Genomic DNA, 20,783 nt, shown 5'->3' on the forward strand with positions numbered 1-20,783 from the left:
TCTGAGCCCAAAATTCCTTATCATCTTAAATTTTGAGCCACCTTTTTGTATATTTTGGTCCCCATGCCAAATACTGCATAGTTTTTTAACCTTAAATTCCTTAAGCCAGCTCGAGATGGAATTGTTGGTCGTTATCTTACATTTTGAGCCGCCATCTTCTGGTCACCATTTTTGAATTTCAGACATCTTATACTTACCAAATATACTCACATTGCATGGATTAAGTGGCTAACACTCTTTATTACAACCGCCATTTTGATGTTTGAGCCGCTATCTTGGATTTTGGGTAATCATCTTGGATATTCTGGTCGCCATTTCTGCACTCTAGACCATACCAAATATACCCATATTGCATGGCTTACGGTTAGACTTGTTAGAATCCTAAAATAGCCGCCACAATTGCCGACTTTGGCACCTACTCACGATTTCGAGGGCACAAATCTCTTCGTAAACAAAACCAGCGCACTTGATTTTCTTATTTTAAGCTTATTACAAGTGAGCAAGAACAGAATAATGAAATTCCCTGTTGTTTGAAGCATGCTTCTTGAGATTTGTGCGTCTGAAATTCTGATGCACTGTTGAAGCGGGATTTCAAGGCGTTTGTCCTTAAAACAACCATCGTCTTGAATTTTGGGCAGCCATCTTGTATATTCTGGTCATCATATCTGGACTCTGGACATTTTCTCCATGCCAAATATACATATATTACATAAGTTAAGAGTCTAAAACTCCTTGAGACAACCGTCACCTTGATAGTTGGTCCACCATTTTAAATTTTGGGCCGCCATCTTCGATATTCTAGTCGACATTTTTTACTGCGGACATCTTTATACCAAATATACCCATATTGCATGGTGTTGGAGCTATTAACTCCTTAAACCGGCCGCTTCTTCTAGCTGTGGGCCGCCATCTTGGATTTTAGGTGGCCATCTTGAATTTTTGGCCGACATCGTGGTTTTGTGATTTCCATTATTGATGATTTCCGTAAAAAAATCGGCAACTATGCTAAAGTTTACAAAATTCGGCGCAATTTTGTGTGTCGCATGGGCATTTTTTTATCACCGTACGGGATTGGGCCGAAGGGTCCCAGATTTTCATGATTTTTTTTCCACAGACAGGGCTCATGGATATATGAACAAAAACAATTGAGAAAAATTCAGGATCGCCTATTTTCCCGGAAACTCAGGTGGAAATTCTTTGTTTTCCCCCGACACTACTTACTTTGAAAAATCATAACTCAAAAACGAAGCTTCATAGAAACAAAGTTTTTTTCAAAAATTAAAGCAAATTTTCTCAGAAAGCCAAAAAAAAATATGAACTGGAGAAAATTTTCCACAGCCAAAAGGTTATTCCATAAGCTTTAATCGCTGAAATTTTTGGAATGCATTTTTTTCCGTTTTTGAGTTATGGCCAATTTTGTGGAAAATTTTCCAAATGTGTCGTATAAGCCTTTTCTTTGAAAAATCATAACTCAAGAACGAAGCATCGTAGAAACAAAGTTTTTTTTTAAATGAAAGCAACTTTTCTCAGGAATCAAAAAAAAAAATGAAAAGGAAAAAGTTTTCTACAAAATTTTCCACCGTTGAGGAAGTTCATAAAGAAAAGCAGGAAAAACTGTGCCCGAACTTGCGGAAAATTTTCAAAAAAAATATTTTTGAGAAGTTAGTTTTATAAGCTGATATTTTTGGAATGCACTTATTTTTTTTCTTGAGTTATGGCCAATTATATGAAAAATTACCATATAATATGCGTACATGGTTATTTTTAACAAAATTGACCATAACTCAAGAAAGAAAGGAAAAGTTCATTCCAAAAATTTCAGCGATCTAATTTTATGAAATTACCTTCTCAAAAATATTTTTTTGAAAATTTTCCACGAGTTCTGGAATAGTTTTTCCAGCTTTCTTTTTGAATTTTCTCAACGGTGGAAAATTTGGAGGAAAACTTTTTCCACCCTATTTTTTTTTTATTCCTGAGAAAATTTGCAATCATTTTCATTAAAAAAACGATGCATCGTTCTTGAGTCATAATTTTTAAAAGAAAAGGCTTATATGATACATTTGGTCATTTTTTAACAAAATTGGCCATAACTCAAAAACGAAAAAAAACAATGCATTCCAAAAATTTCAGCAATTAATGCTTTTATTGTGTTATAATCTTCTCAAAAATATTTTTTTGAAAATTTTCCACGAGTTCGGGCATTATTTTTCCGGCTATACTCTATGAATTTTCTCAACTGTGAAAAGTTTCGTAGAAAACTTTTACCAGCTCATTTTTTTTTGATTTCTGAGAAAATTTGCTTTCATTTCCTAAAAAAAACGTTGTTTCTATGGTGCTTCGTTCTAGAGTGGTTATTTTTTAAAGTAAGTAGTGTCAGGGAAAAACAAAGAATTTGCACCCGAGTTTTCCGGGAATTTTTCTCATTTTTTTGTTCATATATTCATGAGCCCAGCCCGTGGAAAAATTTGCATAAAAATCTGGGACTCTTGTACGTTAATAAAAAAATGCCCGCATGATAGAATTTGGTTCAGTTTTATAAATGACCAGTCACCGCTGTTGGTCCCGAACACTTAAATGACCATAACTCGGGAACGCCTTGACCATTCCGCTCCATTTACAGTAGCAATCAATGCGCAAAAAAAAAAAAACGGTTCGATTCGAGCTATAATCCGAAAAATTCAATGGGAAGTGCCTCAGGCGCCGTCCACAAATTACGTAACGCTCTTGGAGGAGGGGGGAGTATGGCCAAGCGTTACGGCCCATACAAAAAAATTTGGATTTCCATACAAAAAAACGTTACGGAGGAGGGAGAAGGGTCGCAGAAAATATCAATTTTAGCGTTACGTAATAAATGGATGCTGCCTTAAAAGTGAGTGAACTTTTTCTGCGCACAGACATACATACATACTTTTATACAGCCATCGTCTCATTGATTCATTGAACTGAGTTGATTGGTATGTGTGACTCAACCCTCCGAGCCTTCTATCGTTTTTTTTTTGAGTTTTTGGAATGAACATATAGCCTTTCAGTATACTTTAGTGTACGAGAAAGGCAAAAATAATGGGTGGCGTAGCGCCATCATCCATTTTACGATTCAGTAAGTGGATAAAAAACAGAACATAGGAAACACTAGTCAGAAGGTTTGAACAAGCCGCTGCTAGCACACAGTTGCAGAGCTTGTTACGGTCTTGATTACAATCGACATTTTTCGTTGAAACTGAAGAAAACTTGAACCATTCAATACGAATTCATTTTTCGCCGTCTACGGAAAGCATTTAACGCTGGTTTATGGATAACTACCCCCACGCTTAATTATTCAGGCATCGACATCATTCGAACGAGAGAGTTAAAAATAATAAACTCTGAAAATGACACACAAAAAAGGAAAAAAAAAATTAAAAAAAAAACAAACAAAGCTTCGCCATGTGACATTTATCGAGTTTAACGACTGTTTATCCCTCGGTTGAGCCTCGGCAAAAGGGGTAATTGATCGGTAGAACAAAAGACGAAAATGCGAAAATGTTTGTTCCAGTTCCCCATTACGAGCAGATGATTGAACCTTATTATGCTGGAATTTTGCTTGTTTGGTTGTGGTGCCTTTTGAGGGCAATTATTTCGATATTTTTCGCTGAAAGTGTGAATGATTTTTTTTTTATTTCGAACTAGCTGTATCGGTAAATGTTGCATTGACATTTTGAATTGTGGTGGTGTAGACTTTTTTTTAACAATTTTTGAGCTTCATTTGGCCGCGCTACAGTATGATTTTATTGCGAGTGTGTTAAGTAAAATCCTTCCCAGCTTATTAAAATTAGGGTAATTTCAATGATTTTGTACTTTTTATTTCTTTTTTACCATCACTCAGCTGCCATAAAGGCAAATGGAACCGTTTGAAAAATGTGGTAAATCAGTTCGTGGATTCTGTAGACAAATTTGAGCCTATCGTGTAAAAGATGCTAAAAATTACAAATACTTGTGGAGCGGACCTGGTGTGATGGTTAGAACACTTGACTATAACGCCGAGGACCTGGGATCGAATCCCACTCCCGACAAACTCGCAAAATGTGAGTTCTTCCTTCAGAAGGGAAGTAGAGTGTGGGTCTCGAGTTGAACTAGCCTAGGGCTAAAAATCTCGTTAAAACAATTAAAAAAAAAAGAAAAATACAGGAACTTGAAAATATTTCAGTATTTTTTTTTTGAGAAATTTTGCAAATTTGACAATTTTCTTCAAGAATCGAATCCATGATGAACATAATGAATCCCAAAGCTCAGCTAAACGCAAAAGCCCAAGCGGCTCCTTAGTTTGTCTTGAAATCATCAATATTGCACATCGTACGAAAGTACAGCAGCGCCCACCATGACGAAAAGTAAATGAAACACGCTGGCTAAATTGAGTGAAAAATGGATTTCCGAAATTCTTTTCCTGTACGTTTTCCGAGTTCCGTTATGCTGGCTTGTTCTTCCGGCATATATCGTGAGGCCGAAAAGTCTGCACGCTAAAAATTAATCCTACTCAGCTTAATTCGTCTCAAAAAGTAGTTATCGATTCTTTCTCACGAAAACCAAAATCCTTTTTTTATTTTGTTAAATTTAGACGGAATTGCAGTAATGAAGTCCCTTAACGAAAACAGTTACAACTCAGAGTAACACCACCTCAGCGTCTATTGTTTCGTCCGTGTCCCAATTTCCTCTCTTTTCCGCATTCAACCTATTCCAAGCAGGTGTCGTTCACACTCTCCATCCGGCCGGATATGTGTAGGTATGTACATACCAGTAGGTACCTACAATCGGATTCCGCGAGATTCCAAATGAAAGATGGTTTCAATTTTGCCCCCGCCGCTGCGTGCCAAATTATCCACGGTGGCGGAGGCGACAGCGGCGGGTGTCGCATGTCTATAAATTTGTTTCCTGTGTAAAAGAAAAAAGGATCCACCGGCGAAGGTGCGAATGATTGACATGTGAATGTGGGTGGATTCGGGGGAACTGGAACCACGGTGATTGTTTACAGACTAACCAAGTGTACTGGTGCGGTGCGTGGTGCGGTGGATAGAGGACGGCGAAGGGAAGCTACCTGATCAAGAAAATGGAGTATTTGTGTTCAAATAAGCACAAACAATTGATGACAATATTATTTCCGTGCCAGGGATGTGTGTGTGTTTGTGGGTATGTGTGAATGAGTGTGAGAGTATATCAGTGTGCTTACGAAGTGGAAGAGACTTCATGAATTTTAGATTTTCAATCCATGCACGGATTGTCCTGAATGGGGAGGTTAGGGCTGGAAATAGGACAGGAATGTGTGTTTACGTCATGGTCAGAGTCGGCCATACAAGATTTATGGTATTTATGTTATTTAATAGATTCTACCGTTATTTTCAGAGGTGGAAACAGAATTTGTCATTTTCTCAGAAAATGGAGTTTTTTTTCGTGATGTCATATGATCGCTATGATATTTTTCTGGTGCCCAAATGAATCTTATCATCAACAACTGGCATTAGATTCGTCGATTTGGTCACTAAACGAATTGACATTTCTTGTAAGTTGTTTAATTATTTGAAACAAGCATTTAAAAATAAACTTTCTTATTAAAATTAAACGAATTGATGATGATGATTATGGTTATGAAGATAATTTGTCTACAGAGCCATACCGGAACGGTAAGATCTACTTGCTGGTTTGTTGTTGCACGACAAGCTAAATTCACTGGAGACCTTCAGAAACAAAAAGATGGTTGTTCGCTTGCTATTTTTTTAAATCTGTATTAACGAGAGTTGTTCGCTTGCTTTATCATAGAAAAACAAGGATATTGAACTTTGAAGACACACACATCTTGGATCATTAGAAAAAAAAAATACCCCAGAAATCAATCCACGAATTGTTTTTAGATAGTTTTCCATAGAAAAGTTCTTTGGAATATCTTCTATGGATTGCTTCAGTAGACTTTTCAGAATTTCCTCTTGAAAATACTCCAGGGGTTTTTTTTTATTATCATACAAATTGGGCCGAAGGTTCTCAGATTTTCATGAAACTTTTTCCACAGGCAGAACACATGGATATATGAACAAAAATAAATTGAGAAAAATTCAGGGTCGCCTATTTTCCCGGAAAACTCAGGTGAAAATTGTTTGTTTTCCCCTGACACTACTTACTTCGAAAAAATCATAAATCAAGAACGAAGCATCGTAGATACAATGTTTTTTTAATGAAAATAAAAGCAAATTTTCTCGAAAATAAAAAAAAATATGATTTGAAAAAGTTTTCCACAAAATTTTCCACAGTTGAGAAAATTCTCAAAGAAAACCCGGAAAAACTGTGGAAAACGTTTTTTTTTTAAGATTTAATCGCTGAAATTTTTGGAATGCATTTTTTTTCGTTTTTGAGTTATGGCCAATTTTGTTGAAAAATTACCAAATGTGCTGTATTAGCCTTTTCTTTAAAAAATCATCACTCAAAATCAAAGCATCGTAGAAAAAAAGTTTTTTTTCTGATGAAAATGAAAGAGAGTTTTCTCAGGACTCCAAAAAAAAATATGAACTGAAAAAAGTTTTCCACAAAATTTTCAACAGTTGAGAAAATTCATAAAGAAAATCCGGTAAAACTATGCCTGAATTCGCGGAAAATTTTCAAAGAAATGTTTTTGAGAAGGTAATTTCATAAGCTGTGATCGCTGAAATTTTTGGAATGCACTTATTTTTCTTTCCTAAGTTATGGCCAATTTTGTGGAAAATGACCATGCAAGCCTATATTATATGGTCATTTTTTCACAAAATTGACCATAACTCAGGATAGAATAAAAAAAAGTACATTCCAAAAATTTCAGCGATCAAAGCTTATGAAATTACCTTCTCAAAAATATTTCTTTGACAATTTTCCTCGAGCTCGGGCATAGTTTTTCTGGCTTTTCTTCATGAATTTTCTCAACTGTGAAAAAATTTGTTGAAAACTTTTTCCATTTCTTATTTTTTTTTTTGATTTCTGAAAAAAAAAAAATTGGCCATTACTCAAAAACGAAAAAAAGTGCATTCCAAAAATTTCAGCGATTAAAGCTGATGAAGTAATTTTCTCAAATTTTTTTCTCACATTCAAATTCAAAATTCCGTTTTTTTACGAATTTTCTCAACTGTGGAAAATTTTGTGGAAAACTTTTTTCAGTTCATATTTTTTTTTATTTCTGAGAAAATTTGCTTTCATATTCATAATAACTTCTTTTCTACGATGCTTCGTTCTTGAATTATGATTTTTCAAAGTAAGTAGTGTCAGGCTAAAACAAACAATTTCCACCTGAGCTTCCCGGAAAAACAGGCGACCCTGATTTGTTTTTTATTTATTTTTTGTTCATATATCCATGAGCCCTGCCTGTGGAAAAAGTTTCATTAAAATCTGAGACAAGTACGGTAGTAAATAAAAATCACCTCCAGAATTTCTTCAAGAATTTTTCAAAATAAAAAAAATCCGTATGAAAATTCTTTCAGGAAATCATCCAAAGGTTCCTTCAAAAATGCTCTCAGCGATTTATTTAGGTGAAATATATTAACAACCAGAAATTCTTCCAAGATTTTCTTTAGAAAATCTTCCACGGACTTCCTCAGAATCCGAAATCTGTTTGAGAATATCTTCAGGGGTTCATGTAGATAATCTTGCTGGAGTTCCTCCAGACATTTATCCATTATAACTTTCAGATTCAGGTAGGAATTCCTCCAGATTTTCCTGTAGGAATTCATTAAGAGATTTCTTCAGGATTTCCGACAGGTTTTCCTCAAAGATTATCCCCTGAATTTTTTCCGGCATTTTTTAAAGAGTTACTCTCAAAATTTCTCCCTGGTCCCTTTAAAAAAAATCAGAAATATTTCCCAAGGACTTCTCGTTTAGTTTTTTCTAAGGATTGTCATAAAAGGTTTTTAAGCGTTTGTCCAGGAAAACTTACATGAATTCCTTTAGAAAAAAAGCTCACGGATTGCTCCAGGAATACTTTTAGCAAATCTTCCAAGAATCTTATCAAAGGATTTATTCAGGAAATTTACTTATAACTCCTCAATAAACTTTCCTAGGAATTCCACCAAGGGTTTCTCGATTAGTTTCTCCAGGAAATTTTACAGAAAAACTCCTGGGATTTCTTCAAGAATTTCCTCAGATATTCCTTAGAGATTCTTGAGTGCATCTCAAAGATAAATACTAATTGAAAATTCCCAGAGATTTTATCAGATACTCCTTCAGGGATTTATTCAAAAAATCCTGCGTGGATTCCTTTTAATTTTTTTTTTCAGTAATAACACCAGAGACTTCTTCAGAGCTTTGAGAATTTCTTCAAGAATTATAGTAACGTTTTTCTTGAATAGTTGTATCATGGTGTTTCACAAAAATTCTTCTAGAAATTTATTTGAAAATATTTCACAGATTTCCTAGGAAATTCTTCCAAGGAATCCTTCAAGAACTCCTTGAAAAATTCTCACAGGGATTCATGCAGAAATTCCTAAAAGATTTTTATTATTATATGCTCCTGTGGGGCCGTCAGAAATATTTCCTGGGATTCCTTCAGAGATTCTTGCAAAAATATTTCAGTATTTCCTACCGGGTTTTCTTTAAGAAGTTCTTTCAAGTATTTCACAAAAACACTGAAAGAAAACCTAAAAAAAACCGCTAAGGGTATTTTCAACGAAATCTTTAGATTATTGTCTGAAGGAATCCCTTAAAAAACCTTGGCGATTTCCAGAGCAATTTCTTGAAAGTTTTTGAAATTTTCTCTAGATGAGTGACTGAATGAATTATTGTTAGAACATCTGCAGATATTTCTTAATCTTCTTCTTGGCGTAACGTCCTCACTGGGACAAAGCCTGCTTCTCAGCTTAGTGTTCTATGAGCACTTCCACAGTTATTAACTAAGAGCTTCCTCTGCCAATGACCATTTTGCATGTGTATATCGTGTGGCAGGCACGAAGATACTCTATGCCCAAGGAAGTCAAGGAAATTTCCTTTACGAAAAGATTCTGGACCGACCGGGAATCGAACCCGTCACCCTCAGCATGGTCATGCTGAATACCCGTGCGTTTACCGCCTCGGCTACATGGGCCCTATAGATATTTCTTAATACATCCCCTTAATTCATATAAAAAATGAGCGATTCCAAGCAACAGCATCAAAATTAAGGAAAATTTTTAATTCATGATTTTCTATTGAACTGAAACTTTGCACAGTTTTTCAGTTCCATCTAAATCGCCATTTTTCGATATCAAATTTTTATTTAGAGCCACGACTAACTTTTCAAAAGGGTATATGTGAAAATGGTTCAAAAATATTCAAAAATATGCACAGCAAAAACGGATTGTTCGATTGTTAAGAATTTTTAAGCAAAGTTAGATAGCTAAATGGTGATTTCTAAGAAAATATACACTGTGAAAAAAAAAATCTATTTTATCATTGAAAAACATCATTTTTGTCACAAAAACTCAAATATCTCAAAACCCTATCTTTTTACCAACTTGAATTTTTTAGGGAAAACGGTCCATTGTATTAGCAATCTACCATAAAAATTTGGTGATGGTAAACTAATAAACAAAAAAGTTATAACATTTCAAAAATTTCACAATTTTTACATTTAGTAAAAAAAATTTTTCTGTGTAAATTATTTCGGCCGGGAATCGCGATTTGATGCTGATTTTATTGTTCAGCAAAGTTAGATAACTAAATGGCGATTCCTAAGAAAATATACACTGTGAAAAAAATCTTTTTTAACATTAAAAAATATCATTTTTGTCACAAAAACTCAAATATCTCAAAACTCTATCTTTTTACCAACGTAATTTTTTAGAGAAAACGGTCCATTGTATTAGCAATCTACCATGAAAATAAACAAAAAAGTTATGACAATTCAAACATTTCATAATTTTCACATTTAGTAATAATTTTTTTTAGTGTAAATTATTTCGGCCGCAAATTGAAGTTTGATGCTGATTTTATTGTTAATGGCCTTGCGTGAGTAAAACAAGTTGTTTTTATTATATATTATATATAATATAATATAATATACTATGTACCGTAATGTTCCGATTTTATCACGCCCTCCGCGCATTAGTCGTTTATTCATTAATTTGCTGTTACATTTGAGGACAAGTGTTTTCCCTCTTCTTCAAGATGAATGTTGAAAGCGTGTTTTGCAACGTTAAAAATATTGAAATGGGTATAGATGTTGAAGAATATTACAGGGCATTTTTGAAAAGGGGCGTAATTAAATTGTTTAAACAGATGTCGCTGATGGCAATTTCTCAGTTGTTGTCGTTTTCGAACTTCCTGCGCCCTGCTTTACCGATGATATACAGATGGCTCGTTTGTCAAATTTTAGACGGCAGGACGTGCAAATGCGTAATTTTGTACACAATGTGGACATTTGGGCATAACCAGTCTCTTTCAGTTTATCTATGGTGCTTTCGGTGAGATTTCGTAACTCTTTTGAACATTGTTTTTCATCAAACGGTCTACAAGAGAGCGTTGAGTTGAAGAGCTTTGAGAAAGCGACTGTTCATCTTGTTCGTTAGATTATAATAAACAAAATCACTTATTAATTTTAACTTACTTGTTTGGTGTTGGTGGCTGAAGAAAAAAAATACTATACAATTTTTAATATTCATAGCGGTAGTATTTTTTTGTTTTTTTCGTGAGCATTGTCAGGTATGTATACAGACAAACAAACGTAACACTGGCGAAATTTTCATTGACCACGCCTTCAACGATCATTTTGAATCTTGGTTGTGGCTTTCATAACAAGAAGAGCGCCCATCGTTTTTCTTTGCGTTTGACGTTTCACACTAGCGCCTTCTGATGACGATATTGCACAACGCAGTGTTTCGTGAAACATTTCCACCAGGTGGTGATAGTGTGAACTGGGCGATGAATTTTCACTAAAATTGTTCTAGGCGTTTCGTCTGTTTGTCTGTGGTATGTACCTCTTATGCATTTGTTGTTGTTGAAGTTACTCGCATTCTTCCGATCATAAAGTCTGTTCTCTACACACTTAATTTTGATTACCGAGTTCGGTAATTTTTTGACGAGATTAAAACTGCTGAGCACCGAACTCGTTCAGCAAAAATGCATTGTTTACCTTTTCCATACGATTTTGACAGTTGTTTTACTGAGCCTCAGTAAAATCGATTACCGGAACTACCGAGATCGTACTGCTGTTATAATCTCGTCAAAAAAGTACCGAACAGGCAATTCAGAAATAAGTGTGTAAGAGGGATTTTTTTGGGTCTCCAGTTAGCCTAGTGGTTAAGGCTATGGAACGCCAATCCGGAGACGGCGGGTTCGATTCGCGTTCCGGTCGGGAAAATTTTCTCGACTCCCTGGGCATAGTGTATCATTGTACTTGCCTCACAATATACAAATTCATGCAATGGCAGGCAAAGAAAGCCCTTCAATTAATAACTGTGGAAGTGCTCAAAAAGAACACTAAGTTGAAACGAGGCAGGCCAAGTCCCAGTGCGGACTTTGAGCCATAAAGAAGAAGAAGAAGGGATTTTTTTTGCGGATAAACTAAACGTATACGCGTATAAAAAAACTTTTATTATACAGCTTTTGTCTTAAAAATAAATTCAATTCCATTTTTCTTATAATCAACAGCTTTTCAACACTATCAAGGGATTTTTTCACCAGTCACGTACAATAAAAAGTATGACAATCTCAATATTTTTGATCACAACACTGGATCGCGTCTAAGTTTCAAATAGATACTATAGTAATTACGAATAATCAAACTAAAGTATCATGAAAACAACTTGTTTAATTCAGGCGGTAGCCTTTACAATAAAATCAGCATCAAAATATAATTCTCGAAATAATTTACACAGAAAAAAATTTTTTTTTGTTACTAAATGTAAAAATTGTGAAATGTTTGAAATGTCATAACTTTTTTGTTTATCAGTTTACCATCACCAAAATTTTATGGTAGATAGCTGATATAATGGGCCATTTCCCCTAAAAAATTGAAGTTGGTAAAAAGATAGGGTTTTGAGATATTTGAGTTTTTGTGACAAATATCATATTTTTTCAAAGTAGAAAAAGAATTTTTTTACAGTGTATATTTTCTAAGGAATCATCATTTAGTTATCTAACTTTGCTGAAAAATTTATAACAATCGAACAATCCGTTTTTGCTGTACAGCTTTTAGAATATTTTAGAACTATTTTCGCATACACCCTTTTGAAAAGTTAGTCGTGAGTAAATATGAAGGTTTAATATCAAAAAATGGCGATTTATATGAAATTGAAAAACTGTGCAAAGTTTCAGATATTTTTGAAATGGTCGCTCAGGATCGACTGACATGACTCCGTGGAATTCCTCAAATATGTTGCTTATGGAGAAAGTAATTGAGAGGAAAAAATGCATGACAAGTTTCTGAAGAAGTTCTTGGAGAAATTAGCGGAGGAGTCTTTGAAAATATCTGCAAAAATCCCTGCTGAAATTGCAAAAAAAATCAGGAAGGAATTCTTTACGAAGGGATCTTTGACAGAATACGTGGAAGAAATGAAAAACCTTTCGCAATGCACACATTCACATAAAAAAAAATCATTAAATAATTCCTAGAAAAATAACAAAAGATAGATTCTGGAGCAATTTCTGCAATAATTTTAAAGATACTCCTCGGATAAATTTCTGAAGCAGTACCTGAAAATGTCGGAATGAATTCCTGAAGAAAAGTCTAAAAAAATCTAAGCAATCCTTGGAGGAACTTTTGGAGAAACCCCAAAAGGATCTTTCAGAAGAACCTCTTGGATTTTTTTGAGAAATTTCTAAATAAATGCTTGCGTTAATCGCTGGACGTTAACATAACAATAATTTCTGAAATAGTTTATCGAAACAATACGGATTTCCCGAACCTCTGTGGTAAAAAATCATCTGAAACTTTTACTTAATAGGAAGCGTTTGCAGCAACTCCTGGTGAAGCTTTTCAAAAAATGCCTACATGAATTTCTGAGAAAACTTCTACAAGCATTTCTGGAGAAATTCGAAAGAGAACCTCCTTGAGGAAGCTTTGATAATATTCCTTCAGGAATGTTAAAAAAAATCAATAAATAATGCACACATGAACTTCTGTAGCAATATTTGAGCGAATCTTCTGAAAAAAACCTTGAAAGAACCTCAAGAGAGAATTCTGTACGAAACTGCTGAAAAAGACCAATAGAAAATTCCTAATAGAATCTCTCAAGGAATCTCTGGAAAAAATAAAAGAAATACAAGGACAATAATGCATTCTTAAGTGATACCTGGAGAAATCTTTTGAGGAATTCTTAACAAAATCATTCTAGGAAGATTAGAATCTTCTTTTCTTAAAAAATCCGGAAAAAGTTCGATAAATCCTAAAAAATAAAGGTATTTATGGCGTAATATTGACCTCATTCCGGTTGGGGCGTACCAGCATAGAAAAGTTCAGATTTTGAATTTGTTAAAAATTCAATGCTCCCATAGCTTCATTTCAATCCTTGGTGCAAAACTAGAGTCCTGTCAAATTTTTAGTCATTTCAGCCATTACTTATTGCAAATCTAGCTTTGCCATTGAGTGTAATATTACTAATACAATGTGGCATTTTGTTATTACATAAAAAAAAAACAATACACCGTCTTCAACCAGAGGTTATACAGACTGAACAAGCACTAACATATGACAACGGATAACACACATAACACACCCAGTGATGAATTTTCCATTTGACGAAAAGTTTTCCCCGACTGGAGCGGGAATCGAACCCACACTCCAAGGCTTACGAAACGCCGCACGGCCACGAAGCCCACCAAACGGGATTGGGACGAAGGGTCCCAGATTTTCATGAAACTTACTTCCACAGGCAGGGCTCATAGATATATGAACAAAAAAAAAATGAGAAAAATTCAAGATAGCCTATTTTTTCGGAAAACGCAGGTGGAAATTCTTTGTTTTTCCTTGACACAACTTACTTTGAAAAATCATAACTCAAGAACGAAGCATCATAGAAACAAAGTTTAATTTTATAAGTTTTGATGGCTGAAATTTTTGGAATGCACTTGTTTTTCGTTCTTGAGTTGTGGCCAATTATGTGAAAAAATGACCATATAATGCATGCGTACATGGTTATTTTTCACAAAATTGACCATAACTCAAGAAAGAAAAAAAAAGTCCATTCCAAAAATTTCAGCGATCAAAGCTTATAAAATTTACTTCTCAAAAATATTTTTTCGAAAATTTTCCGCGAGTTTGGGAGTTTCTTTTTGAATTTTCTCAACGGTGGAAAATTTTGTGGAAAACTTTTTCCACTTCATGTTTTTTTTTATTCCTGAGTAAATTTGCTTTCATTTTCATTAAAAAACTTTGTTTCTTCGATGCTTCGTTCTTGAGTTATAATTTTTCAAAGAAAAGGCTAATACATCACATTTGAACATTTTTCAACAAAATTGGCCATAACTCAAAAACGAAAAAAAAAGTGCATTCCAAAAATTTCAGCGATTAAAGCTGATGAAATAACCTTCTCAAAATTATTTTTTTGAAAATTTTCCACGAGTTCGGGCATTGTTTTCCGGCTTTTCTTTACGAATTTTCTCAACTGTGGAAAACTTTATGGAAAACTTTTTTCAGTTCATATTTTTTTTTGATTTCTGAGAAAATTTGCTTTCATTTCCCATATAACTTTGTTTCTATGATGTTCTTGAGTTATGATTTTTCAAAGTAAGTAGTGTCAGGGGAAAATAAAGAATTTCCTCCTGAGTTTTCCGGGAAAATAGGCGGCCCTGAATTTTTCTCAATTTTTTTTTTGTTCATATATTCATGAGCCCAGCCTGTGGGAAAATTTTCATGAAAATCTGAGACCCTTTGGCCCAATTTGTACGATAATAAAAATAACCTAATGGTAACAGAGCTCACTTTTAAAGCGTTTTTATCCTTTCTCGATTCAGCCCTGCTCTCATTGAATTTCCCTATTTCCGATTAGAATCAGCGAACCCAATCAATTGCACCGTTAGACACACGACTATCACCCTCGAATGGAAATTAAATCCAAATATTAGAGCAAATATGCAATGCATTCCCTCTTTTCGCTTGGAAAAATATTGAACCGCGTGCACTTGTGCATCGCTGAAAGGAAAATGCGGTTTTTGTTTCATCATCCTCCGAATAATGTTCGCTCCAATTTTGATTGATTTGTGATTCGACATCTCTTCTTGTTCGCAGGGTGCCCTGTACGGCGGAATCCTCTCGTTGGCATTTGTCATCTACCTCGGAGTGATGGCCCAAATTGACGGCGAACCGGTGACTTTCCTGCCAACCTCGATGGAATCCTGCAACTGCACCCAGCCGTCGCTGTCGTTTGCGTCGATCCTGGCGTCGTCGGACCACTCCCGGGTGGCGATGACGACGGTCGGTGACGGACCCGTCAGTATGGCCCTGGTGGCGGCCGAAGAAGCGACCGGAGGACTGTCAACTGCCGTCGCCATCCTCGGTGATAAAGTGTTTCCTGATGGAACTGGTGCTGCCTCTATGGAAATTATGTCCCGGTAGGTACCTCTGCCTCTATGTATGGGTAGGTGGTGGAACTAGAGTGTAATTCAGTGCACACGAGAAATGTATGCTTTCGGAGAACTTCCCGGTGTGATTAATGGGAAGCGGAAGTTATTGGATCTTCCGGTGCTTCGTCGAAATGGGTGCCATTTAGGTTTTGGCGAGTTGGCGGTTCGACTCTCGAGAGCTGGTTCGGGTTCAGTAGTTGCCACTCGCGTAAATGGCTTTCGTTACTGGGCGTCGTCGCTTGTTTTGGACGTCATGGAATCGACCCAGTGGAACTAATCACTTAATGGGGGCGGAATTTATGGAGCTATATTTTTTGGACTAATGGGAACGTTATTATGTGTTGCGAATAGGGAAAAATACGATTTTGTCATCCCTCATTTCTAATTTGCTATTCAGAGTAATAACAAAATCGAAAAAATACGGACTAAACAAACATTGACAGGAACTAGGGAATTTAATTCCACAATTTAATTACGAACAATTCGAGGTACCACATGCGGTCTCCACGATTCAAGGCTTGTTTTCGGTGCACAATTCCCACTTAAATGCACGCCAAATCCGCAATAAAACTCCACACAATTCGCCATAATTCTAAGGTGTGCCACGGTCAAGTTAATTGAGAGTAAACACGAAACGGAAGTTGTACATTGGCGTGGTGAAGAAAAGCTCTTCCGCTTGTTTCCTTTTATTTTTTTCTCGACCCTTTTATGTTCTACATCTCTCCCTGAAGAAGGGTGCAACATCTACTTGGAAGAAACGCGCAATTTTGCACCTTGGCGAAGTTAACTTTCAGTGCCACGGAAAACTACCCCGTAACTGCACATGCATGCCAAAAGGAGCGCCAAGCGCCCAGTCAACTGTCGCACGCGAATGCTGGTGTCCTTCTCGGGAGTGCAATTTCGCATCGATTCGTATAGTTTGCTCAATTTTCGCGCTAATGCCTTCGGGGGATGTACCAACCGAACCAGCTGACGACACTGCGGTGAATAGTAGGGGGCGAAAGGTTTTTACAACTGTTGAGCTTGTTTGTTGGAACATTGGTTTCACCTTTCAGCATGTTGCTTGATAACATATCGAGGCGAGCGTCGGTACCGTACACTCTTGGTGACGAACAGTAATGAGCATAGTTTTGCTATCACTTGGTGATTTAACGCAATGTTTTTGATGTGATTAGTTCCGGTGTGGTGTCGCAATGTCGGAATACAATCTGTACTCTTGGACCATTTTCTTTTTGGAATGGAAATCTTTTCTTCTTTTGTATCGCATTGACCTGTTAGTGTCGCAATAACTTAGCTGCAGCACCACAATGCAGGGACCGTGTCCTTGTCAATCGAAAATGGAACCAAAGCGCAATCCACCACAGAGTCAGTGTTTCTTCTTTGTTTGCTAATAGTTCTGCGAAACATGACTGGATGGACGCGGCGGACGTGGACGGATGCTTGACTTCGCGAAATCAGCTAGCACCAGTAGCGCGGGACGGGAAAATTGCAAGAATTGCACTTTCTAGTTTTCTTTTTTTCTGTTTGTTGCATTCACTGTGGCACCATGGCAATTGTTGCTGTCATTGTGACAAGTTGAGAGCTCTTTTGGGTTTGTTACTGCTTGAATTGTGAGCGAATGTAAGGGAAGAATGAAGAAAAAACTTTGTGATACTGTTTTACATTATAGTTTATTCGTGTGTACACATTGGGAACAACAGACTGCAGTCCGTCGGAAAACGCAGCTAGGGAGACAAAGTTTTCCACACAGCAAGGAAATTGAAAAATAAAATCCGAGCTTTATGGTTGTCTGAGTGAGCAAGGCATCTCCAGCTTCACCCAGACTCTGTCGCACTATCTCTGGCCCGCCGAGGAAACGGGGTGGTAATTGAAAATTAGTCACAATCACTGCGGGGAAAAGTGTTTTCTGGTGCAGTTATAAAAATGAAATAATGGCAGTATATCGTTATGAGGATTATTCTTGCGACTAGTTTGTTTCGTTGGGTAGTTACCGTTGCGAAGACGTTCCTCTTGTTAGGCGTGGAACAGTGGAGAAGCTATTGTCCGTCTGTTTCAACATGGTCAAGTTTTTTCTATCGTTCGCTTGAACGGATAATTGACTTGCTGGAGGCACTTGCTATGCCAGTTTCCAGGAATATCCGAAGCTCGAAGTGGAATCTTGCAGTATTGTTATGCTGCTGCCAGGATCCAATTATCCAACGGATGCATCTAACAATCGGGATGAACAAACAGCGATCCCCTTGCAAATGCAAATGAATTGGAAATATTCACAGAAGCTCAAAATATTTGCTGCGTCGATTTCTTCGACTATTCTAGAAAACTTTCCTTCCAAAGAAATAACTCACATGTATATCGGTAGTGGGATTCCTAGGTCCTTGGCATGATAGTCATGGGCTTTGGCCATCACACCAGGTCCTCTCTACAAGGGCCGGAAGAAGTTTTAGGGGGTCTCAAAAGACAATGGGAAGATAACATCTGATTGTGAGTAATTAGTCGTGAAATTTATCATTATTGCTTCAGGAATTTCTGGAGATTTTTTTAGAAATTCCACAAGTTTTCTTTAAAAATCCTTGCTAGAATTTTCAGAAAAAAAAAAACATCGAATACTAAAGGAGTCTTGGGATGTTTCTGAAGGAATCTGGATATCTCTGGAAAGATTTCTGAAGAAATCCTTAGTGGAAAATGGATTTTTGAAGAAATTTCAGAATCTATCCCTGAAGGGATTCACGAAGAAACCTTCCGCTAGATATCTTAATAGAAGTTCTTTGAAAAATTCCCAGAAAAATATCTAAAGAAATCGAAGGGAAATTTCTAAAAAAAAAAAATCAAATAAGGATTTTCTGAAAAAAAAAATCACAGCGCCATTCCTAATTTCTGTAGTTAACGCTGGATTGTTGGTGTGTAAGACTGTTTTGTGGTGGCTTATCTGACTTGACAAGACAAATATCCAAATAATAGTGTTTTATTCTTGTCAAAACTAACAAGCCATCAGTAAACGCGGGAGGAATTATTAAGTGTCTTTGGAATATTAAAGAAATGAAGGTGAGTTATTTCTGATGGAATCCGTGGAAGATTTTCGGAAGAGGTTTCTCAAGGAATCCATGTAGCAGTTTTGGAAAAATTTCATGAAAAATTGGAAAAAAAGAAAAAAAAATCGAAAAATTACAGGAGAAATTTTTGCAAACTTTCTAAATAAAATCCTGGAATAATGAAAAATACATTGGGAAAATTAAAAAAAAAGGCTAAATTTCTGAAGGAATCCGTGGAAGATTTTGCGAGACAATTCCTGGAGGTATTTATGAAAAAATAAAAGGAAGAATTTATAAGAATGTTCATGAAAGGTTTTCTAGGCGAATGCTTGGAGAAATTTATGGAAGAAACTGTGGAGGAATTTCAAAAGAACAGGGGTAGTTTTTGTAGAATTCCACGGAGAAATTTCTGAAGCAATCCCTGCAGGTTTTTTTTATTAAGAATCCTTAAAGAAATTTCTGGGAAAATCCTCGACTTTTTTTAAAGCAATCCTTAGAGTTTAAAGTTATCCATTTTAATAGTGGATGGATTATCATGTAGAGAATTTGGAACTTTTTGAGAATTTTCTAGAAAAGTATCTAGTGTTATTTGAATAACCCGAATGAATCCTAGTGGGATTTTTAAAGAATTTGTGAAGAAATTCGTGTTGGTATTCTTAAAAAAATCGTTGGAGAAATTTAAAAAAAGAATTCCTGAAGAAAAAAATAAATCATACAGGTTATTTTTATAAAAAGTAGAATCTTCTAATAATGTAAGAGTACATTTCTGACATGTATGGATGGAGGTACAAAATAAAATAAATGTGTAATATTCACATTCTTATGTTCGTAAGGGTAGAATAAAAATTTCTCGATTACAAAAAAAAGATTTTTCACAAAACCAAGAAGCGAAACATTTTTTTTTAAATGGCACATTATGTATTTTTTATGTTTACAAAAACACAAAAAATCACAAAGGGAACCAAGGCTCCTTACAAAATGCTCATAATAGAAGCCCCGCACAAGTGGCTTGAAGCCCTAGGTGATCTTATTTTGCCCAAAAGAATGTACAAAATACGATATCAGATTTTTCTTATCTCAAAAGTTTTAAGAGTCAACACAAAACTTACTCTAACGGGTACCTCTCAAACACATTCAGATGAAATTCTTGGCGGGATTTTTAAATGAACTTCTGAAGGGAATCTCCAAATGAATCCTTAAAGGAATTTCAGAAAAAATCTTTTATCAAATTTATGCAGAAGTCGACCCAGGAATTCTTGAAACAACAACTGGAAGAATATCCGAAGGAAACCAAGGGAATTTCCTGAAGTTATCAAACAAGAATTTTCGGTCGAAAATTATGAAGAAATTTCTGAGGAAAATCCTTCGGAATCCCCTGGGGAAGTCTCAAAAGAATCTCTAGAGGTGTGTTAAGAAGAATTCCTGGAAAAATCCCTTAAAGAATTCTTAGGTTATCGTCAGAGTTTCATCTGGAGAAGAAAATGAAAAAAAAAGTCTATAAATATTCCTTAAAAAATCTTCCAAAGGATTTTTTTTTTTTTTTTTTTTTTTTTTTTTTTTTTTTTTTTTGAGATTTTACCCCTGAGGGCATTCATCTCACTTCCAAAGGAATTCCTACGAAAAGTAACAAGAGAAATTGATGAAAATGTTCCTTGATCAAGGAATCCCTGAAGAAATTTCTAGAGACATTCCTTTCTGAAATTTCTAATGGAATTCAAGTGGGAATTACTGGGAATACTCCTGATAAAACTCCTGAGAAGTTGTTCCTCCTAGCAGGGGAATTTCCAAAATCATCCTTGAAAAATTATCCGAAAATATGTAAAAAAAAATTTAGACCAACATGTGAAAATGGCGAACTAACAATTGCACGCATTAGCTTCTTCCGTCTCTCCTGGACATATTTTAAATTATTCATGCAAATCTTCCCGTTATTAGATAGGCGGGAGTCTGCTCTATCTGATACTGTCCACAGATTGCATTAATAATGGAAAATGCACTCAAGGGAACATGGAGAAGCAGGAATTCGCAGTCTTGGATGAAGGAATCCAATGGAAGTCTTTGATATTAATGAATCATTGGAGAATCCTTTAAAGAATGTCTTAAACAAACATGTAAAGTAAATGTCATTTCTGAAGCAAACAAATACCTTCGTTCCGAAACAATCCTTGGAAGATTTCATCAAGTTATATCTGGAGGAATTTCAAAACAATCAATGGGACAAGTTTAGGAATACGTAGA

At 35.7% G+C, this 20,783-nt stretch overlaps 1 protein-coding gene across 1 annotated transcript in view; it reads left to right on the forward strand.

Moving 5' to 3' along the window:
- The window catches only part of LOC109404759 (sodium-coupled monocarboxylate transporter 1), a 247,588-nt gene that overhangs the window by 199,565 nt on the left and 27,240 nt on the right, over positions 1 to 20,783 (forward strand). Inside the window, exon 11 of the mRNA XM_029870294.2 lies at positions 15,182 to 15,504. Coding sequence (XP_029726154.1) covers positions 15,182 to 15,504 — 323 coding nt within the window. The remainder of the gene's footprint in view (positions 1 to 15,181; positions 15,505 to 20,783) is intronic.

Source organism: Aedes albopictus, chromosome 2 (genome assembly GCF_035046485.1).
Source record: "Aedes albopictus strain Foshan chromosome 2, AalbF5, whole genome shotgun sequence".
Classification (NCBI taxonomy): Eukaryota; Metazoa; Arthropoda; class Insecta; order Diptera; family Culicidae; genus Aedes; species Aedes albopictus.